The 21164-nt window shown below is 50.8% G+C and overlaps 14 protein-coding genes across 14 annotated transcripts; 5 read left to right on the forward strand and 9 right to left on the reverse strand.

Annotated features, from left to right (window-relative positions):
- Positions 1-680: 680 nt before the first annotated feature.
- Positions 681-2181, forward strand: KL928_002331 (uncharacterized protein; the record flags this gene model as incomplete). Its single annotated transcript, XM_043202796.1, has 2 exons — positions 681-848; positions 952-2181. The coding sequence occupies 2 exons, from the start codon at positions 681-683 to the stop codon at positions 2179-2181; spliced, it is 1398 nt and encodes a 465-aa protein (XP_043060536.1).
- A 1542-nt stretch (positions 2182-3723) lies between these two features.
- Positions 3724-4422, forward strand: KL928_002332 (uncharacterized protein; the record flags this gene model as incomplete). The annotated part of the gene is made up of 1 exon (XM_043202797.1): positions 3724-4422. One exon carries the CDS (start codon positions 3724-3726, stop codon positions 4420-4422), a length of 699 nt encoding a protein of 232 aa, XP_043060537.1.
- A 165-nt stretch (positions 4423-4587) lies between these two features.
- KL928_002333 (uncharacterized protein) lies at positions 4588-5202 on the forward strand (the record flags this gene model as incomplete). The annotated part of the gene is made up of 2 exons (XM_043202798.1): positions 4588-4644; positions 4804-5202. The coding sequence occupies 2 exons, from the start codon at positions 4588-4590 to the stop codon at positions 5200-5202; spliced, it is 456 nt and encodes a 151-aa protein (XP_043060538.1).
- Positions 5203-5298: 96 nt separating this feature from the next.
- On the reverse strand, positions 5299-6303 carry KL928_002334 (uncharacterized protein; the record flags this gene model as incomplete). The annotated part of the gene is made up of 1 exon (XM_043202799.1): positions 5299-6303. One exon carries the CDS (start codon positions 6301-6303, stop codon positions 5299-5301), a length of 1005 nt encoding a protein of 334 aa, XP_043060539.1.
- Positions 6304-6436: 133 nt separating this feature from the next.
- Positions 6437-8014, reverse strand: KL928_002335 (uncharacterized protein; the record flags this gene model as incomplete). Its single annotated transcript, XM_043202800.1, has 1 exon — positions 6437-8014. The coding sequence occupies one exon, from the start codon at positions 8012-8014 to the stop codon at positions 6437-6439; it is 1578 nt and encodes a 525-aa protein (XP_043060540.1).
- A 76-nt stretch (positions 8015-8090) lies between these two features.
- On the reverse strand, positions 8091-8855 carry KL928_002336 (uncharacterized protein; the record flags this gene model as incomplete). Its single annotated transcript, XM_043202801.1, has 1 exon — positions 8091-8855. One exon carries the CDS (start codon positions 8853-8855, stop codon positions 8091-8093), a length of 765 nt encoding a protein of 254 aa, XP_043060541.1.
- Positions 8856-8921: 66 nt separating this feature from the next.
- Positions 8922-9146, reverse strand: KL928_002337 (uncharacterized protein; the record flags this gene model as incomplete). Its single annotated transcript, XM_043202802.1, has 1 exon — positions 8922-9146. One exon carries the CDS (start codon positions 9144-9146, stop codon positions 8922-8924), a length of 225 nt encoding a protein of 74 aa, XP_043060542.1.
- A 58-nt stretch (positions 9147-9204) lies between these two features.
- On the forward strand, positions 9205-10595 carry KL928_002338 (uncharacterized protein; the record flags this gene model as incomplete). Its single annotated transcript, XM_043202803.1, has 2 exons — positions 9205-9473; positions 9575-10595. The coding sequence occupies 2 exons, from the start codon at positions 9205-9207 to the stop codon at positions 10593-10595; spliced, it is 1290 nt and encodes a 429-aa protein (XP_043060543.1).
- Positions 10596-10845: 250 nt separating this feature from the next.
- Positions 10846-12240, forward strand: KL928_002339 (uncharacterized protein; the record flags this gene model as incomplete). The annotated part of the gene is made up of 2 exons (XM_043202804.1): positions 10846-10860; positions 10930-12240. The coding sequence occupies 2 exons, from the start codon at positions 10846-10848 to the stop codon at positions 12238-12240; spliced, it is 1326 nt and encodes a 441-aa protein (XP_043060544.1).
- A 9-nt stretch (positions 12241-12249) lies between these two features.
- KL928_002340 (uncharacterized protein) lies at positions 12250-14607 on the reverse strand (the record flags this gene model as incomplete). The annotated part of the gene is made up of 1 exon (XM_043202806.1): positions 12250-14607. The coding sequence occupies one exon, from the start codon at positions 14605-14607 to the stop codon at positions 12250-12252; it is 2358 nt and encodes a 785-aa protein (XP_043060545.1).
- A 566-nt stretch (positions 14608-15173) lies between these two features.
- On the reverse strand, positions 15174-16430 carry KL928_002341 (uncharacterized protein; the record flags this gene model as incomplete). Its single annotated transcript, XM_043202807.1, has 1 exon — positions 15174-16430. One exon carries the CDS (start codon positions 16428-16430, stop codon positions 15174-15176), a length of 1257 nt encoding a protein of 418 aa, XP_043060546.1.
- Positions 16431-16688: 258 nt separating this feature from the next.
- Positions 16689-17792, reverse strand: KL928_002342 (uncharacterized protein; the record flags this gene model as incomplete). The annotated part of the gene is made up of 1 exon (XM_043202808.1): positions 16689-17792. One exon carries the CDS (start codon positions 17790-17792, stop codon positions 16689-16691), a length of 1104 nt encoding a protein of 367 aa, XP_043060547.1.
- Positions 17793-18069: 277 nt separating this feature from the next.
- KL928_002343 (uncharacterized protein) lies at positions 18070-18567 on the reverse strand (the record flags this gene model as incomplete). The annotated part of the gene is made up of 1 exon (XM_043202809.1): positions 18070-18567. The coding sequence occupies one exon, from the start codon at positions 18565-18567 to the stop codon at positions 18070-18072; it is 498 nt and encodes a 165-aa protein (XP_043060548.1).
- A 229-nt stretch (positions 18568-18796) lies between these two features.
- On the reverse strand, positions 18797-21004 carry KL928_002344 (uncharacterized protein; the record flags this gene model as incomplete). The annotated part of the gene is made up of 1 exon (XM_043202810.1): positions 18797-21004. One exon carries the CDS (start codon positions 21002-21004, stop codon positions 18797-18799), a length of 2208 nt encoding a protein of 735 aa, XP_043060549.1.
- Positions 21005-21164: the final 160 nt, after the last annotated feature.

The following is a 21164-nucleotide window of genomic DNA, read 5'->3' on the forward strand; positions in this document are numbered from 1 at the left end:
GTTTTCGCAGGACTCCGACACTGTTGGTGTACGGGTGGAGCTAAAATTCCAGCGAATCGCAGCGGGCTGTAATGTAATATCACGCATAGAAACGTAATTGCGACATGGAGCGTTTGGAGGGCAGTAGTGAGATCCCAGGACCAGCTGGACGTTTTCCTGGGTAAAATCGGCCAGGGGTGCGTTGTGGGGTAATAGGGTCTGAGTGCGCGAGGTCAGGAGGCGATCCGGACGAAAGATAAGTTTTCGTACGGGGCATAAAAAAAATTCATGACCATAAATGCACGGATATAATTGGCTGTTTATGCAAGAGATCGAGGTCGCAAGCGACAAAGTTACCGATCCAAACGGGCGTTAGGGAGCTCAATTGCGGTAGTTGGCTGCCGCTGAAAAGCTCAGGCTGCCACTCCGGCGGTCGCAAGCTCGCTCTGCCTCTTCAGCCGTCGCCATCGCGTCTGGAAGCGGAGTTATTCCCCATTTCTGTGCCAAGCTACCTTCTGCACAGCCTTGTTTTTCGGGCTCCCTCCCTGACACTATGGGGTGTCCCGATTATTTACTATGTGGCACACAATAGAGTTTATGTAACTGATGACCGGCAGACGTTGGGATATAAATTGAATGTACAAGAAGCACTTTTTTTGTTATTTTGCTTTCTTCAAAGACATCTGAACTGTGTATAGAAAATGTCTGCATTGAGAACCGTTACAAGAACAGCCTCAAGAAAATCCACGCTGTACCATGCCATTCGTGCCTACTCTACCAAGGAGTCGACTTTGAAGGAGAGATTCGCTGAGCTTTTGCCAGAGAAGCAAGCTCAAGTGAAGGAGCTCAAGGCCAAATACGGTAAAACTGTGAGTATCTAAAAACACTGAAATTATTGCGGGACCGAATATGCGTTTCGGGGCCGGAGTAATTTTATTTGCGTCGAAATTGGACAGCACTAATATTTGTTAGGTGATTGGTGAGGTTTTGTTGGAACAGGCCTACGGTGGTATGAGAGGTATCAAGGGTCTGGTCTGGGAAGGCTCTGTTTTGGACCCCATGGAAGGAATTCGGTTCAGAGGAAGAACCATTCCGGACATCCAGAAAGAGCTCCCTAAGGCCGAGGGCGGTGAACAGCCACTTCCAGAGGCCCTTTTCTGGCTCCTGCTGACCGGCGAGGTCCCTACGGCAGCCCAGACCAAGGCTTTCTCGGAGGAACTCGCTGCCAGATCGAAACTGCCAAAGCATGTTGAAGAGATCATCGACAGATCTCCAGCCACTTTGCACCCTATGGCCCAGTTCTCCATTGCTGTGACCGCTCTGGAGTCCGAATCCCAGTTCGCCAAGGCATACGCCGCAGGTGTCAACAAAAAAGAGTACTGGAAGTACACCTACGAAGACTCGATTGAGCTCCTGGCAAAGCTGCCAGTCATCGCCGCCAGAATCTACAGAAACGTGTTCAAGGACGGTAAGGTCGCTGCTGTGGACTCCAGCCTGGACTACAGTGCCAACTTCGCCCACATGCTCGGTTACGGCTCCAACCCAGAGTTCCTCGAGCTCATGAGACTGTACTTGTCCATCCACTCCGACCACGAGGGAGGTAACGTTTCTGCACACACCACGCACCTGGTTGGATCCGCACTTTCCTCGCCGTTCCTTTCCCTGGCTGCCGGTTTGAACGGATTAGCTGGCCCATTGCACGGAAGAGCCAACCAGGAGGTGCTGGAGTGGCTCAAGGCTATGCAATCCGAGCTGAAGGGTGACATCTCCAAGGAGAACATTGAAAAGTACTTGTGGAACACCTTGAATTCCGGCCGTGTGGTTCCGGGTTACGGCCACGCCGTTTTGAGAAAGACCGACCCAAGATACACTGCCCAGAGAGAGTTTGCTCTGAAGCACATGCCAGACTACGACCTGTTCAAGCTTGTCTCTAACATCTACGAAGTCGCTCCAAAGGTGCTGACCGAGCACGGAAAGACCAAGAACCCATGGCCAAACGTCGACTCTCACTCTGGTGTTCTTCTGCAATACTACGGCTTCACCGAGGAGTCCTTCTACACCGTGCTGTTTGGTGTCTCCAGAGCCTTTGGTGTTCTGCCACAGCTCATCATCGACAGAGGTCTTGGAATGCCAATCGAGAGACCAAAGTCCTTCTCCACCGAGAAGTACAAGCAGCTGGTAGAGAGTATCAACAAAGCATGATGATTATATTATTTATTGGTATTTATGAGACGAATAAAAAAGTAACCAAGTCAGTATGGAAATCATTGAACTGCGTAAACAAGCTCTGTGAATACCGTTGGGAGCTATCGTATGTTGTGTAACATAAGAGCGTTATCTGCTGCAATGCTGTTGCAGCTCTTTCTTACGGTGGAGGCAGCATAGCAGGGATGGCTCTTACTCCAATTCCCGTGCTGAAGGCTGACAGTGTAGTTGCTGAATTCTTTCCTGGATTCTTTCTTCCCTTATGTTGTTTAGTAGGTTCTTCTCTATGTAGTTGAGTTTGAGGCAGTTATTTAATTTACTTGAATACATCAGCCAAGATTATATTGCAACGTTATCACTCATAAAAATTGATCGAGCTTTCGAAGGATCAAACTGTGACATCCGTGGATGCGTCAAGTCTTGATCCATTTTGAATACCAAAAGGATCGGTCATCCTCTCATCCTCTTTATATTGGTGTTAAACTCGAGTTGCAAATCTGCTACGATTTGTGTTCCATACGTTTTACTGCATTTAACATACATTCACAGGGACACCACTAAGAACAAGAAATTAACCGCTGAATAGGACTGTGCGTATCATTCATTCACTACAAGTTTGATTAAATGTCTTGTGTTGAGGGTCGAGACTTGATATAAAAAAGTGCTGAGTTCTGCGGCGTCCCTGAGGTTGTTTGCATCAAAACCCTCATAAGCTCTACTGAGATGTTATCTTTGAAATCAATACCATTGATCATTTAAGAGACCTGCATGACATCGGCTTTTGTTGATGAGTCCACCCTTTTTCGGCATTCTTCCAAAAATATTCAAATGCCACTCAAAATGGTGGCAGATTTTTGCAATCCAGCAGTTACGCTCGAGAATGTCTGAAGGAACGGCTCTACTCGCCCTCGGATGTATCAAAGGCCAGTTTGAAACATGAAGTTTCGTCCCTATTATAATGAAATGGACTCGACTTCCATGATTTGAGCAGCCACCATACTTGCAACCACTTCTGCTGGAAATATATGCTGGACATTTTACAGTGCATTTTACACGCAAATTTAAATCCAGCTAGTTCTGTTTCTGTGCTGATCATGGAGATCCCCTACCCAGCACTTTGCACTCTCGCCCCCATACACCGCGAGCTGCCTCGGGTTGCATGCTGCTCGAACTGCCGAATACGAGGCATATTTCCGCCCAGACTCACTATCACCAATGCAGCATGTAGTTTGATCTCCAAGGTTTGACACACCTCTTGAGTCTGCCTGTTAAGAGCCGAACTCACGAACATTCAACAAGTTGACAACCATGTCCAACATTGTGCATGATTATATAATCCCTGTTTTGTGGGGCGTGTGCTGCACACATTCCCTGGAGGCTGGAAATTAGAAATAGATAATTAATTTACAGCAAATTTGTCGTTACCCCATTTAATCTGATACTAAAGACTAGCGATATCCCGCACAAGCCAAGACTCTGACACCTTGTCATACCAAAGCTCAGTATAATCTATTTTGCCACTCTTTTCCACGGTTCAAGATGAGTTATTATACAGCTTCCAATTACAACAATGATACCCAGACTCCATCCCAGATGTCTCTCAACCCTCAACAGCAGACGTCGCTGGCCTCTTTGTTGGCCTCTGCTGCTGCCCAGCAGGCCCAGCAAAATCCAGCAGGACAAAACCCGCAGGCTGCAAATTTACTAGCTAACCAGAAGATGCAGTCTCCTAGCCAGATTTACAATCATATGGCCACTAATCTGGCCCCTTCTGGCTCCTCGGCTGGTAACTACACGGCCCTGTCAACCTCCAACTCGTCGACAGGCTCGTCGACGTACCAGTCCTTGCTTCTTTCGTCCCCTCAAACGTCTGTGGCCTCTCTTTACTCGACCCAGAGAGCTCGCTTTATGTCGTCTAAGGGCTTCGATTTTGAGGACGATATGGAGTTCTGTCCGGAGATTGTCTACACGGGAAAGAGCAAGTTCAATCCATACACTTCGCAGACTTTCAGCCCAAACACCTCGCCAGAGGCCGCGGCTCACGCTCAGACCTCTCCCCTGAGCCCGGGCACGCAGGGCGTACAATCTCTGTACTCTAGATCTGCGCAGGCCACGCCAGGAACCCCAAGCGGTTCTTCTCCACGGCCAAGCACGCCTCGGACTAAAAAGGTGCTCGAAATTGTGAATCCGCACACAGGAATGAAGATCTCGCAGGGCAATGTTTCTGCTGTGAAATGAATCCTTATGACTGAATGATTGGGTTGGGAATATGCTGGGTTACTGTAAGATAGATGATAGATGTTGTTTAAGTATGTCTAATAGTCGTTGAATTACCCGGCTGTAGAAATAGTGATAGAAAAAACCTTGGAAAATTACACAAACTTGACTACTCATTTGCACAGGATGGCCTCTAAATTCAGACAGCCGCAGTGGCTAAAGAGCAACGGGTTTGCGCCACACGTCTATCTGTTCCGCAACATCGAGTCAGGCCAAGTCCTGTACTCCCAAACACCCCACATCACCAAATACCAGATCGAACAACAGAGTTTTAGACCCAACTGGGAGAACAGAAAGCCCTCAAAAAGACGCGATCTGTGGCGTCCGATGGCCGTCGCGCAGTTCGACTCACACGAAAAGGCGGTCACGGCCTACAACGCGCTAGTTGAGCTCAAGTACATGCGTCAAGTGTCAAAACGGAAGGAGGCAGAGGCTTTGAGGAAAAGAAACCAGTTCCAGCAAATTTGGTACTTCGGCCAGTACCGTCCGACCTGGGCTCAGGAGTCCGTGAGCGATCTCACCACCGTGCTAGACGAATTAAGACTATCCTCGAAAATTTACTGGGACTCTCTATGGCGTAAAGGAGACGACAAGTACTGGAAAGATTTGCAAGTGGAGCACGACGAGCTGGACAAGGTAAGTCCAAGAGAGAAATTCGTTGCGCTGAGCGAAGTCGAGCAAAAATGGAAAGAAGAACAGCAAGCTGCTGAGGCCGAACAACAGCCACAACCTGCCGTGTAAATAGAACGAGTAGCAACGTCTAAACCATTACTCACTATATTATTATAAACCTAAATTATAGGCTGATTATTCTTATACGTCATTAGTCGTCTCTTATTACTCTTGTTTCTCGTCTTTGCGCTTCAGCTTGTCTTGCTCCTGCAGTTTTCTCTTTTCATTCTTTTTTCTGCGCTCCTCCAAAAATAATTTGTACTTCTCTAGCGTGATTTTCTTCTGCTTATCCGAGTACTCATCAACGCCGTGGTAGGTAGTATCAAACAGCTTGTCCCAGATGGTGAAGAAAGGCTGCGAAAAATTAAACTTCACTCCGAAATGCTGGTGGTGGATATCGTGGTAAATCGAGTTGTTCGGGAACACGATCTGGAACGGGTCGAATGGAAACGCGTATCCACAGTGGTCGTCAACGGTTTTCAGCGTGGAAAACGTGTAAAGGAAAATCTGCTCGCGGGGACTTAGTCCGGTCACCAAACTGGCGATTCCAGTGCCTACCGTGTCGAGCAGGAAACCCTCAACTGGATCATTAAAAAGAGCACCAAATGCATATGGAACGTAGAGTCTGTGGTGGCGAGAGTGGAAGCGTCTGTACAACCATTTGTTCAGATGCATGGCGCGATGGAGCATGTACTGCCAGCTATCAATGATGAAAAATGCTATTGTGATCTTGAGAAGCGAAAGGCCATACCAGTATATCAGATAGAGCGCCCACGTTGGAACAGCGTCGGGCACCACCTGTCGCCATCCCCAGAGAGTGTGGTTTTCGTAGCCGGTCGTGGGTTTGGGATCAAACTGGTAGAAAATTAAAGCCGCAATGGTCTGGATGACATGTTGCAAAATAACGTCTCGAATCACAGTGGCGAGAGACACGGTGTTTTTCCGCAGCATCTCTTCCGACGGGTGGATTCTATACCTCTCGGCAAGCTCGTAGACATCGATTATGTGGTAAAAAGTCGAGTACACCCAGTACGCCACGACCGGGGCTATTGCTGCTAGTATGCCGTCTGGAAGCCCTTCTATTAAACTGGCCTTCGGTATTTGAACATATGGAGGCCTCAAGGGACCTTCGACTATCTTGAGATCGTTTGGGTCCACTAAAGAAAACATTTTGAAGAGAAAATGTACTGATTCTGGCCCGGGCTTTATATTTATAATAAATTTTTAAAAAAAATAATAAACGCACCACTAAAATTTCAGTGGCTGACGTCGACGCGTCGATCTCGTATCATTTGTACATGCTCTAATTTATTTTGCCCCGTCCTTCCACGAGGGCCTCCTCGTCGTAAATCGTGGGATGATCGAACTGATCGTCTTCATCTTTGTAGAACCGCTCCAACTGCTCGGAAATAAACAGTCCCACGATGCTTACCGTACACCCAAACCCAAAACACTTATCAAACCAAACGTCGATAAAGGAAATATCGTGATCGAACAGCGTGAGACTGCTAGAGAGTAGATGTGTGTGAAGCAGCAGGGTTGTCGACAGTAAATACACGCCTGTCAATTCGCAGACAAGGAGGTCGAAAAAGAACGACGAGTCAGACACAGCTGACTGTTGTTTTGCAGACGGTAGCAATTTGCCTAGCTTGTGAAAAGTGGTCACCACGCTTTGGAATGAGCAGCAAAACACGAAGAATGAGAAAACAAAGCTCACGTTAGTGGCCAGCTGGTCCTCATAGTTACCGATATCGTAGTAACTAGCAATAATTCGTGCGATGGTAACAGAAAGCGTATCGGCAGACTGAGCGTCCGGTTTCGGAGACTTGAGTCCGAATTCCTCGAAATATATTATTGGCAGCCGGATAACCATGATGTTCACAATTTTGTACAGACAGTAGAGCGAGAAGAAGACATTGGCCCATTTGGAGACCTTGCCTCGGAGGGTGGTCACATACTGCTGGGAGTGGTAATTGGCGACCAAGTATGAGAGATCTTGCAGTAGCTCGTGCTTCATCTGGTTCAGGGCTCCAAGCTCGTTTTTCAGGTCCGAGTTTGTTGGCGACTGTGCTAGCTCGGTGGTTCTAATGTGGATCAGTTCTGTAGTCGTGCGCAGCGTCTCGACGCTTCTAGCGATGTCTGTTTTTCGCACACGTTTGTGCTTTTTGATGAAAGAGTAGTACAAAGACGACACGGATCCAATGCCGTTCAGAGCCGCCAGACACGTCACACCGAGCATGGTGACTTCTATCAGTGAGTTTGAGAAAAACAGCGAGTAGTTTTCCATTTGGGACGCAGCCGTGGCTAGAACGTTGAACGTGCGAAAAACTAGAGCCCACGCTATGAACACAAGCAGGAAAACCAGTCCCTGGTGTTTAGTGCTCAATAATCGGGCCACGCGAGATATGAGGGGCAGACGGGAGACAGCCATGAAAAGCAGCAAACTCGGGTTCACGTACGTTAGCAGAAAAATCAGCACCGACAGCGTGAACTCCCAGTCCCACACGCGAGCTGCAGAGTTTCCGAAATCGATAATCTCGAACAGTACCAGGCCAATGATCTGCAGAGAGAACGAGATGGACACATTGAAGAGCACCTGTGCTGCTTTTTTAATGACCTTGTTCTCCGCACTGACCGTTTTGGGGTCCAACAGGGGCTTGATGAATGTCTGTTCGACGTTGGGGTTCAACTGGACGGGTTTCTGGAGGATCTTTTCCAGGTCTTTGCTCAGGGTCTCTTGTAAGGACTGCGAGGACTGGAAAATGCCGGTTGAAGAGCAAATGTAGGGGAGCACGATTCTGTGGACGAGCCGTTCTGCCACCTGGAAGTTCATCGCATGGACAACGACCAAAAGACAGACGCCCAATACCTCTTTCCACATATTTTGAACAGGTAGTAAAAAGCGAGCACAGCCGGAAGAAAAATTTACTCCAGTCCGCCCGCTGCACAGCCAGTGTTCAATTGATGGCCTTTTCGTGCAGCCAATTGGTGACCATCTCTATCTTCTTTTTGTGCACGTTGCCCTGGCCGAACTCTGTGTTGCCCTCGAGCAGCTCGAACTGGAATTTCCCGTCTCTGAAGCTCGACGCCAGCTGTTGGGCGATGGCCTCGTCGGATTGGCCGTCTTTGGCAGATATCTGCGACAGGTTGAGGATCTGGCGTTTGCAGATCTGCGCGATTTCGGACTCCAGCAGCGATTTTATGGTGGTCCATTTTTTCGACGTGAACAGGTCGCATTTGTTGCAGAACAGCTGGAAATCGACGCCGTTCGGCACAGATTCCGTGATCTCGTACAGTCTGATCAGATCCTGGGCCACCTCTGTGCAGTACTCGCTGGAAAACTGCGACGCGTCGATCATGTAGATGATTCCCTTCACGGAAGAGAGTTTTTCCTTGAGGAACGGATACAGATACAGCGACTTGAGTTTCTCGTTTCCCGGAAAATCGTACACGTCGTAGGATCCGATCTTGGCGCCGAGGTTGAGCGTGGCACTGTTGGGCTCGACAGAGCTCACAGTCAGCACCGGCAGGTCGCCCTTTGTGAGCAGCTCGAACAGGTTGGTTTTGCCGCTAGATTTGGGCCCCGAGATAACAAAAACGGGCTTGGACGAGTGGAAAATGCGTTTGCGGTTGAACAGCACCGACGTCACCACAAGCACGGCCAGCGCCAGCAGCAACGACACAATGAATTTCTGGTAATCGGGAGGGGCCACTTCAAACATGGTAGGATGAAAAATATGGTGCGAAAAAAATAATTAAATATAAGATATATATTGTCTATTTATTCTCTAGGAAGTCTCCTGTTTATCTTTCGGCTCGCTGTCCTGGATGAACTCCTCGCTGGTCCCGTTGTCGCCCACGGTCTCCAGAATGCCCTCGTACTCCTCGTCGACGTTGGCGACCGGTCCCTTGTACCATCTTCTGGCGTCCAGGGCGTACCAGACGAGCGAGAAGAGCAGCACGGCTCCCATCATCAAAACGGTGTAGTTCATGTTTTCCTTGGTGACCGGCATGTAGTTAGGGAAGACGAAGACGACAGAAACGAAGACGGTCCACACACAGGCGTAGAACATGATAGGCTTGGCGAACTTGCCCAGGCTGAACGGACCAGGCGACACACCCATTTTTTCCGCGTTGACCATGAAGAAGAAAATCACCAGCACGTACGACCAGTCGGTGGCGATGGCGCAGACGGAGAAAATAGCGTTCATGGCGATCGAGGAGCCGAGGTTGATCAGGGTCAGCAGCGAGTTGATGAGAGTGATCATCCACAGACATCTGAGCGGCACACCGGTGGTCTTGTCGACGTTGTACCAGAACGACGCGAACGGAACGCCGCGGTCTCTGGAGAACGACCAGAACGATCTGCTGATGGAGCAGACGGCGACGGCGCCGCAGAACCAGAGCACGACGAAGCATAGCGCCAGGTACGCGGTGGCAGCCTGTCTGCCCATCGCGTAGTCAAACACCTGGACGATCGGCTGGCCGGACGAGGTGTTGAGAATCGCGTCGAGGTCGTCGCCCATGCACAGCGTGTAGACGATGTTGAGGATCCAGCCAAGAAGCGCGGTCACGGTCAAGGCGGACGCAATGGCCAGCGGCGTGGTGTACGCGGCGTTGCTGATCTCCTCGGACATTCTGGACGTGGCGTCGTAGCACGTCATGACCCACGACACGTTCAAAAAGCCAAACAGGAATGCCCAGCCGTCGTGCGACCAGCCCGTGCCGTTGATGACCTTGGTGAAGACGTACTCCTTGGAATTAATTTTTGGGCACTTGACCAGCATGGTGATCATGAGCGCGATGACAGAGCCGATGTTCACAAAACAGTAGTACTTGGTGATTCTGGCGAGCACGGACGACGGCAGCGAGTTGATGAGGCCGTGCGTGATGATCACAGCGATCGACGCGCCGGTGATGTGGCCGGCCGTCGGCACGTACTTGTAGTCGGAAGCCATGGAAACGGTCTGCAGCAGCAGCGTGGCAGCTCCGAAATCGGTCGAGCACGCTCCAGCCATGGCCCCGATGAAGTACAGCCATCCGTCAATCCAGCAGACAAGAGGCACGTGTTTTTTCGGCACGACGTGGGTGATCACATAGTACATTCCACCGCAGGTCGGGAAACACGAGGTGATATGGGAGACCGAGTAAGCAATGGCCAGGCAGCCAAACATGCCGATGAACCACGACCACGACGCAGCGGCCGGGCCGCCGGCCCACAGCGGATACAGATAGGTGATGGCGACGGTTCCCATGAGCCCAGAGATCGACAGGGCGAACGAAAACGTTGCCAAGAAAGAGTAGCTTCTGTTGAACTCCTGCTTGTAGCCGAGATGGGCCAGCTTGGCGGCGTCGGAGTCCAGAGTCACTCGTGGAGACACTGTTGCGTGCAAATTGGCTTTTTCCAGGTCTTTGGTCATGTTTGGAATCTTCGAGCAGAAGAAGGACAGAGGTATTTGTAGGAAAATTTTTACGTCGGGAGCTGCATTAATATTAAATCGGGGACACTAGGGAATCCACGAGAGAGAGATCAAATAACTGCCGGATTAGTATAAGTTTCACAGGGCCACGGCTGGCATTCGAGCAGCGTTGCCTCGGGGATCCAGTCTGTAAGATAACAGATATATCAAATATGTCAGTCTGCAGCTGCGTTATCGAGTCCGAAGCACACTTATCTTATCTGCGGTGCGAGACAATGCACAGCGGCGCCAAATGGGCGTACTTATTGTAGGTTTTGGGGCAAGCGGAGGGCTCGTGTTGGTGGTGGCCATGTAATTCTCCTTCCTGATTCGGAAGCCAATTCCGTGCGGCAGCAAGAGTGCTCCAAGCCCGCCCCGTGTGTCACGTGACCCTTCGGTGCGCTCGCCACTGGCCAATAGCAGACCCCGTCCATTGTGTGCCGGTGTTCGCCCATTGTCTCGGCACAATACGCTCGCTTTTCCCTGTCTTATCTCCAAAGATAAACACGGACATATTCACGCTGCTGCTAGTATTGCCAATACCGTCCCCTTCCTCCAGCCGGTACCGATGGACAACTCACAGTTCTCGTTCCGCAAAAGACCGATCTTCCGCAACAGCTCGCAGTCCCAGATCCCCGTGCTCGACCACTACCCGTCGCAGCAGTACGACGAGGCGTCCTACGACCCGGACCACCAGAGGTTCTATTCCAAGTACAGGGGCGTACTGAAGGACAAGGACGAGCCACCGGAGGAGGTTCTGCATAACCCGGAGTTCGAGTACAACTACGACGAGAAGATAAGGGCGCCGCGGGTGTCGCTTATCAATTCAAACTTCAAGCCAGAGCCCCACGACAAGGAGCCGCAACAACTCGATCTCAAGGCGGAAAACAACGACTACGTCACGTCGGACTCGAACACGGAGTACCAGCCGGCCAGCTTCGACCTGTCGAAGCCCACCCGACAGTACTCGGAGTCGTCAGACGACAGAACTAGTGTGCCACCGTTAGGCGAGTTGAGACTTAAATTACACAGTGAACCCAAAATAAAGTATGTTCCGCCGGTGCTGCGGCAGACGCTCGTGAGCGACGCGGGCGTGCGCTCGGCCTCGGAGCCAAGCGAGCCCAGCCAGGACTCGAGCCCGTCGGAAAACGTCGAATCGTCCAAATCAGATATAGCTCTCCACAAGGTGTTGTCCAACTCTTCGATCACGTCCAAGGGGGTGGAGCCCTCGCATTCGCATTGGAAACCCAACCACTCCACAAACAGGTGCACGGGCTGCAATATCTATTTTTCGCTGGTGCGCCGCAAGCACCACTGTCGCCACTGCGGAGAAATTTTCTGCTACCGCTGCGTCCAGAACAGCGCAAACCTCAACGTGCTGGCCAAGTTCGAAAAGCCGGAACTCGACCACGGCAAAATCCTCGATTCCGGAGGCGGCGTCGTGAAAAACGCAACGTACTGCAAGTTCAGTAAAGTGTGCGACCGATGTTTTAGAGACTGGCTCCTGTTCCTCCAAAACGACAGCGACTACGAGTCGGAAGTCCAGCTGGACACCCCCAAAGAGACACAGAACACCAATAGAGACCGCATGAACTCCGATTCAAGCAAGTCCGCAGTCCCTAACGACTGGACATGGAGCTCGTTCTAATAGGCAAGCTTAGGCAACAGAATTGTTGACCACCAGCTTGGCCAGATGCTGGAAGAACGTCTTCAAGCTGACGTCCTCCGTGTGCACAACCGTGCTGGCTGGGTCGCTGTCGGCAACGTAGCCGCTCATGCCGCCGCCAGTGCCGATGTTGTTGTTGTCGTTCTCGGATGGATTCAGCTTTGAATACAGGAATCTGGCCTGCGACTTGCCCTCATCACACGTAACGTATCTAGGCAGCGGGAACCGGTCGGCAATCAGCGACGCAGCTTCCTCTCTCGATCTCTCAATCATATCATAAACTCCAGGATACTCGTCTCTAGGGTAGTTTGCGTCTCTCCACTCGGCTGCGATGCTGCCGAAGTAGATGACAGTGTAGAAGAAGGCGTCCAGCAGCAGCACGGCGTCCGGCTTGAGCGACGCGGAGTCCAGCAGAACAGGCTCTGGCTCCGATCCGTCGGCCATGAATCTCACAAGAGTAGGCTGGATCATCACCAGCGAGTCTCTCACGTCGGTCCTGAGCAGCGTGTGGTGGTAGAACGCGGTCTCGTCAGGAGAACAGTTGAAAACTTGCAGGAATTGGGATCTTCTCAAATGGTAGATGAATTGCGGAAGCAGACTGAACTTGGACGACAGTCTGAACGAGTTTGGGTCGTTTCTGGAGTAGTCTCCAAAAACCGTACACAGTTTAACCAGAGACTTGTCAATCCATCTCAAAAGATCGGAATACTCGCCGCCGTTCTCCAGCTTGTGGACAATCAATCTTGCATACAGCACGGCCGCCGCCTCCTGGTCAAACGTGTTCGATAGCTCAGTGGAGTTGGACGTCAATCTGCTCAAAGTTGTCACTCTCATCCGGACAGTACCGTTGGTGTGTCTATAGGTAGTCTGGAACTGGATATGGACCTCTGGGACCGAGGAGTTGCGTTGGTCAGCAGCGCCGACAGTTTGCATGTCGAAGAATATTCCGTATGTGTGTCGTGGAGACACAGATGGAAGGGCCCATTTGTTAGTGAACCCGTTACCAACTTCAACATCGGCCACATTCTTTCCCTCTTGCTTCAAAGAGGTGGCCAGACCCACCACACCTGCGACCTTCAGCCTTTGGGAGGTGAACACCTCCAGAGAGCCGTCGAAGTAGGAGAAAGGATATCCTTCCTCGTCCTTGTTGAAGCATGCAAAAAATGAGTTTTTGAAGATGGAGGTTTGGAAAGAGTCGGTCACCACGATTGTGCCTCCGGTTTGGTTGCTCAACGATCTCATCTCGTAAATACCGGTTTGGTCGTAGCATCCGGCAAAAATATCAACACTGAATGTAGCAGAAGATTGGGGATCGAAAAATTTGTCTTTCACGTCTTTCTTCACCAGAGCCGCTTTGGTAGCCAGCTTCTTGTAAAATGCAACAGCCTTCTTGTAATGCTTGGCAGTACCTTTGTCAATGTCGCTGTGGGATCTAATAGGCTCCTTCAGCTCCGTACCCACAATCTTCCCCGGTCCAAATGTACATGGGCCGCCGACGAATAGTGTCACTTTTGCTGCGCATTGTAAAAATGAGCCTTCAACAAGGCAGGAGGCGATGCTGAGGGCTGAACCCGTCACTCTGATCGCTCTGTGGCCCGGTTCGACTGTCCATTTCGAGACTTCGAGCGACTCGATGGTTCTGGTGATTTGGAACTCGGCTTCTGGATCACTTAGCGGCAACAGGAATTTGTTGATGGTTCCGCCTGTTTCGAACTGTTGTATCCAGTTCTTGGCACCGTTCCCAGAAATGCCAAGTTGTTTCTGCACTTCCACAGATTCGTACTCCTTGTTTCCACTGAAGACATATTTTTTGAAGCAGGAGTCGAAATTGAGTTCGTGCACATTTACCACCGAGTCAAAAGTGATCAGACCAATCAGAGATCCTGGTGGGTGCAGAGACAAAGAGGTGATCAGCAGGTCTTTGAGTGCTTGCAGATCTTCGGGCTCCTGACACAAGTCAATGACATAGATGAAAGCCGGCGGAGGAGGCGAAGGAGTTTTTGTCAACACATATTCTATGGTCGATGCCTGTGGAGTCAGCTCAATTGGCAGGTTTTCGGCTGAAATATTGGAATAATGCACCGGAAGAGGGTTTCTGGACAAGCAGCAAGTACATGTCCAGGTTTTGGATCCCAAATCAATCTGAGAGAACACGTTCAAGACTGCTCGACATCTTCTGCACAATTGTGGGTCGTAAGCTGCCACAGGCAAGTCCTCTCTCGGAAGAAGTGGAGTGTACAGACACCCAACAGGTGCTGCCATGTTCTCAGCCTCCTGCCTGGTCACAGGAAAGGCGTTCCAGTTGAAACGAACTCCATCGATGTCTTCGATCTCGTAAATGTCCGCCATGTTCAATTAAGGTTTATATTTCGCAGGTAAGGGCGGAAAAAGAGCGAATCAACACACACAAATGCAAGTTTCTATTTGAAGGGTTAAAAGCTTGTTTTATGCACTGGAAAGTATAATTTCGCTCCACAAGATTTGCCCTTTTGTTTCGTTGTTGTCTTTTTTTTCATTCGATCTTGAAATAGGGTAACGAGAATCTGCGCTAGCATTTTGGCAGCACACCCATACACCAGGGAGCAGATCTCAGATACATGGTTCAAGTATACTACTCTCTCAGGGTGCTCAGACTCAGCCATACGAGACATGCTCAGTGAGTTTCTTCCAGGTAGAAGCGCTCTAGCTAGAGTTGGTAATTATAAGCTACTGGATAAGTTGGCGAAGGAAGCAATATGTAGCATCGTAGCAGTTACCCAGAAGTTTCAACCGCTTCAACTTGATCTAAACTCACCGCTGAGTATAAGGACGTTGTCCCAGCTAGTTTGCAAAAACCCATCTAATCCAAATTCGCATTAATGTTATCCGTTACAGTAAATTTACCGTATAAAACCAATATTAACAAGACCCGTGATTCAGCGATTCATCGCACGTGTCAACACTTCTCCGACGTCTGATCCGTCCACCACGACGCCCTTCTCGCTGCACTTTGCCTTCATCTTGAGCTCAGAACACAAACCGTCAATGTCCAGCTCGCTAAACTTCGGATGCGTCGTGATGCGCTCCCAGATCTGCGAGCACTTCATCAGGTTCGTAGTTGTGTCCGGCACAGCCTCGTCCTTGTCGTTGTCGTCGACAGAAACTCCTGGGGTGATCCGAGGAACAGTTCCGTTGAGCGAATTCAAATTGTTTACCGTCAGTTGCTGCTGCTGTGCGTTGCCAAAGAATTCGCTTAGTGGGTCGTCCTTCGACTCCTCACTTATTAATCCCTGCAGTGGGTCTGCCTCTGTTGTCACAGGGAACTCATTTTCGATGGACGAAAAGACAAAGTCAGACGGGGAAAAGGCAGAAGGATTCACCTGGTCGAACACCAAAGAGGTGTCATAAGTTGGCGTGTCGAACAAGAAAGGCAGCTCGTTGTTGTCTGCCTTCTCGGATCCAAACTCTGCAAGCATTTGGAAAGGAGACGCGGAATAATCCGACCCCAGCCCACGCGACGACGGAAGAGTAGAACCACCGGTGACTGTGGAAGGACGTTTTTCTTTTGGAACAGGACAGTTTTTATCGCCGCACACAGTTCCTAAACTGTTGCAGAAGCTCTCCTCCTCAAAATCTCCTTTGTAGTTTTTTTGGTTGAGGTCGTGTAGGTCTGTTCTTGGAGACGAGTCCTTCGACACATCGGTGTGGTTGGTCTGTTTTCGCTTTTCGGTCCAAGGGAACAAAAACTCCGTACTTTTCTCTGCTGCTGAGGAGTACGATGAGGCGGGCGTGTGAGTCGAGTTATTTGGGGATGAGGTATTAGATGTGGATTTTTCCGAGTCTGTTGACGTGAGTGCGGTAGCGGTGTTGGTGTTTTGTTGCTTTAAATCGGCAAGAGTGGGGAGTTCCTTCAGAATATCTCCCTCTCCACGGTTCATGAGCCTGTTCATGAGTGTGTTCACCTGGATTCTGAGCAACTCTGTTTCATTAGCAATCTGCATCTTCTCGTTCTCAAGCATCTGGACCTTCATCTCCAGCTCCTTCATTTTCTTCTCCTTCCGTTCCCTGAAAGCCCGCTGTGCTGCTCTGTTCTGCGCCGTTCTTTTGTTGGAAGGCTCTGTGTTAATGGGTTTGCGACCGGGCTTTGAGTGCGCGCTCTCATCGGTCAAGCTGCCTGGAGTTGCTGTGGACATTATAAGGTTGCGTATTATATGGAAGAGCCTGCTGTTGCAATAGAAAGTACAAAAAGTCTAGTTTAGAGCACAAAACAGTGGAGATTTCACCAGGTATGACTCAATACTCCCTTCTTTTGCAAATTATAACAAGATTAATTAATTTGCCGTTGGTCCTTCCTATTTCGCGAAGCCCAGATTAGTAAGCATGGGATTTCCCAGCCAGAATAAATAAAAAAACTCTAGAAAATGGAGTTTTTACAGAATGTGGCATTCCCATTAAACTCGTATCAACGCATTCTGCGAGCGCTCGCTGCCCCAAAAAGTCCACTTGCCGTTGAATATTCTCTGGTAGAACTCTCGCACACCGTGCAAAACAGCCTCAGCATTGGACCCAACGGCCTGGCCCAAACCGGTGTCCCACCCTTGCACCGTGCTTATCTTACGTAAGAGCCCCAGAAAAACCAGAGCCACCACCGAGTCTAGTGCCGCGTGTTTCAGCACTGTCCTGAAAAGTTTGAATATTTTGCCCAGCAGGGCAACAACGAGGGCCCTGATGCGAGTATAAAGCGTTCTCTTTTTCTTGTCTTTTCTCGGCGCGTTTCTGGTGGGCGGAGACTCGTGTAGCTGGGCATTTAGTCCAATCGTCTTCAGACTCGATATCTCGTAGCTGAGACGAGTCAGCGTCGCGTTGATGTCGCTCTGCCACCTCACGAAATCGAGATTCGTCGTTGTGTTGATGCCCTGGCTGTTTGGTCCGCTCGTCGTGGCCCCGGACCCTGTGATCTGCGATATAGTCGCGTTGCTGCTGACGGCCCGCTGGCCAGCGCCCTGCGCAAACTGTTTTTCCGCTGCAGGGGTGCTGGCCATCGAGAGCCGCGAAACAGGCCGCACAAGATTCGCATGCGAGCCCAACGACGTGAGACGGTACAACGACAGAGCAGGGCTCTGCGCGCGTGTGGACAGCGGGACTTCGTGGTGGAACTCGCCCAGCGTCGGCGACACCTGCTGGTCCTTGACCTGGTCCCACAGATACTCCAGCTCGCTCAGCAGCTCACGGGCCTCCACAGACTCGTTGGCATGGCTTCTCATGGTGTCTATTAGATATGAAATGTACTGTTTTTTGGCGTCTGTTTTGGAGAGTCCTTCCTCCAGCTTCCACGCGTCCCACTTGCGCTTGGCTGCCTCATCTTCTGGCCGCGACCCTATGGGTCTTTCCATGAGTCCTGTGACGTCCCCCTCGGTCGCCTGCTTGTAGAGCCCGTATAGCTTGACGCGGTTGGCGAGCGGCGGCCGCGGCAGCGAGCTCTTGGGCGACCGCGTGGACAGCGTCCGGATGGTGGCTATGGCCTTGACAAAGACCCTGTCGATGGAATCAGACATGAAGAAGAGAAATTATTATTTTTTGTTTACATAGCCTATCTACAGAGGTCGTGCAGGGGAAAATATACTACAAAATAGCTACAGTTAACTATGTCTGGATCTGAAATGGACCAGTGGAATCACTATGTTCATCCATGGTGAGTAGGAAACAGATTGATCTCGTTTGCACCAAAATAGGAACCAAATATGGCAGACACTTGGCACCAGAGTGTTGGCAAACTGGATAGAAGGACTTTTCTTTCTGTATTATGATATATTCCGCCGTGTACATATCTGATCAGTTTTCTGGGACATCAATCTCGCCAGCGTCGATGGCCTCAATGATGTCGTGAGGGTTCTTACCGGCAACTCTGCATCCCACAGACTGGGCAGTACCAAGGACCTCCTTGGCAACGGAAGCAAGAGTCTTACCGAAAGACTTTTCTCTCATGGTTCTAGCAATCTCCCAGATCTCCTCGAGCTGAATGTTTCCGGAGTGCTTGACGTTCTTGTCCTTCTTTCTGTCTCTAGGTGGCTCCTTCAAAGCGGTGATGACCAGCGAGGAGGCAGATGGAACAACAGAGGCCTGGGCCTGTCTGTTCTGGATCTTCAGCTGCACAGTCACCTTGATACCCTTGAACTTGGTGGTGGCCTTGGCAATGTCTTCACCGACCTTCTTTGGGGACAGACCAAGAGGACCGATCTTTGGGGCAAGAGCGGAGGATGCTCCCACTTCACCACCAACGGCTCTCAGGTAGATGTACTTCACTTCATTAGGGTCGAACTTTGGAGGCATGGTTAAAAGGTGTGGTAAATTTTTTTTGCCTGAATTTTTCAAAAACTGGCACAGTCGAAACCCTGGCCCCGGCTTCCGTGTGAAGTCACGTGACTTCAGACGAGGGCTCGGGGCGGGAGCCCGCGGCTCTCCCTACTGCTGCTCTGCTACGCCATGTCGGTGAGAATCCCTTCTTCCTTAGCGGATGCCGAAGCCACCGTCCGACTGGTTGTTTAGTGCTGGCTGGTATTTATTTTGCTGCCACTTTTATATTCGGATAGTACAGGTGGTGGTCGTACTTTTCGAACACCACTGCGACGTGCGATTTCGGCAGGTCTGCCACCTTGAGCGCCTGGCTGAACGTCAGCAGACATGCCACGTTGGCTTTTTTCAGCAGTTTAGTGTCCTGTATGAGCCGTTCGCTGATAAATTGCGGGAGCTGCATTTCTGCTACCAGTGCCTCCAGACGTCGGATGTTGGCATTTATTTCGTCTGATTTCTGTTTCAGGACGCCCTTCTGGTAGCTGGCGTTGGCCTCGGGGGACAGCTGGCTGGCCAGCCATTTTTCCTGTTTCATCATCTCCTTGTACTCTTTGAATGAGGGCAGTTGAGGAACTCCTATTGACTGGAAGGACTTGAACTGCAGATTGTACAGGGTCTCTTCTGAGGCCTTGCAGAGCTTCGGAAGGTCCATGAAGCCCTGTTTTCCGAGCATCCGCAGCACGGTGGCGCGGTTTTCGGCGAGACTTTTGTGGATCTGGTACTTTGTCAGCAGCATATTAAAATAAAGCTCCATTTTTTGTAGCTGCGGTAGAGACTGTTTTTTTATTTCGTACTCCTCGCGCAGCTTGGCCTTCTTGTCGCCCTTGGCCTTCTTGATTTTCTTCGAGAACGCCGCCAGCTGCGTCTGTCGCAGCTGGTTGATGTCCAGCAGCCGTTTTATGTGCTGCACCAAATAGTCGAGCTGGTTTGCGAGCAGCCAGTAGCCGAGATGCAGTTCGCGACAGTCCTTGAACAGACACAGCTCTATGGACTTGAACAGCAGCTCTGCCATCTTGGTGAGCTTCAGGTAGTAGACAAAGGACGAGACTGGCATCACTGGCAGCTCGGAGTTCGCAAAAGTGTCGTGGAGCTTGGCGTGGCTCTCGAGCTCGAAATTCTCGGCCTCGACCTGGATCGAGTCCCAAATGATCAGCTCCTTATTGACGAACTGGCGCTGGCGCGACGGGTTCTGCGAGATGCACGTGAGAAAGTTGTAGAACGCCGGCTCTATCTGGATGATCATTTTTTCGAGGCCGTTGCGGAGCTCGTCGTCGGTGCTGCTCTGGAGCCTGGAGTTTTGGAACGAGATCTTTGAAAAAACGTCCATCAAAAGCGTCGAGATGTTCCATCGGCGCGACCCCAGTATCGACCGGTCGTCTCTGATGAGGAAAAGCTGCATCAACGCACGCACAACAACGTGGTTCCCGAGTATCTCGTCCGGATCGGTTGTGAATTGGCGTCGCGTCATAAATAAGTTTAAAAACTCGTACAGCTCCACAGAGTCGCGCACAGCCAGCACGTTGAGCATGAACTGGAAGTCCGTGAACAGCTTGGTGAAGTTTTCGAGCGAGCTGGCGAAATCTGAATGTGCCAACGGTTTGGGCGGCGATCGGTTGTTGAGCGTTTTTTGCACGTTTGCGGAAAAGCAGGCCACCTCCGGCAGCGCGGCGGCGAACGCAACGGTCTCTGACTCAGCCAGCCGCGCCAGGGTTTCCAGTGCACTGTCGGCAAACGACACCGACGACACCGACTGCGGACTGGTTTCGTACAGCTCGACGGAGACCTGTGTAATTTCGCAAATGTGCAGGCTGTGCTCGACCAGGGACAGCAGGTCCACGCAAAGCTGCTGCGGTCTAGACTCTGGCTGGCTGCGCACCCACGTAACGGCATTTCGCAGCTCCAGCACCGTTTGCTCCCCGTCGCACACGGAAAAGTCAAGATCCATCGTCTGTGTATTAAGGTCCTCTTCCTCGTAAATGACGCCCGCGACGCCGAGTTTCAGCACGCTGCTGACAAAACTGATCACGCCCTTCACGAAGGGAGCCACGCACCGCTCCACAAGCTCGCCGGTGACGGGTTTGCGCTGAATAAGCTGCTCGACAAAATAGCAGCTTAAAACGCTTACGCTCAGCGAGTTGTTCTCGAGCCACGCACACACGCTGCCGAGCAGACGCACCATCACCCACGCAGCCTGGTCGAGCGTCTCGACGACTGGATGTAGAATGCCAGGCTCCAGCAGCGCTGTGTCCAGCTTGGGATTCAACACCTCCAGAGCGTGAGTGCCTTCCAGAAGCTTGAATTGCTTCGACTTGACGATGGAGCCGTACTCGATGGCTGACGTTATGGCGAAGAACTCGCTGGTTATGTCCTCATAGTCGCGGATATTCAGACGGCTGAGTTGCTGTCCAACGTCCATAAAAAAAAAAAATACAGGCCAGCTCGAGACGAATTTATGCAAAGCCTGCTGTGTGGGGGGGGGAGCTAAGAACTCTTGCGAGGGGGGGTGGACAAAGCATTAAAACACCACCCACCCCACTACACCTACCGGTACAGTACGTCTAGAATCTCATTGCTAT

Source organism: Ogataea angusta, assembly GCF_019207475.1.
Source record: "Ogataea angusta isolate 61-244 chromosome Unknown 61-244_NODE_4_length_877678_cov_91.023368, whole genome shotgun sequence".
In the NCBI taxonomy this organism is placed as follows: Eukaryota; Fungi; Ascomycota; class Pichiomycetes; order Pichiales; family Pichiaceae; genus Ogataea; species Ogataea angusta.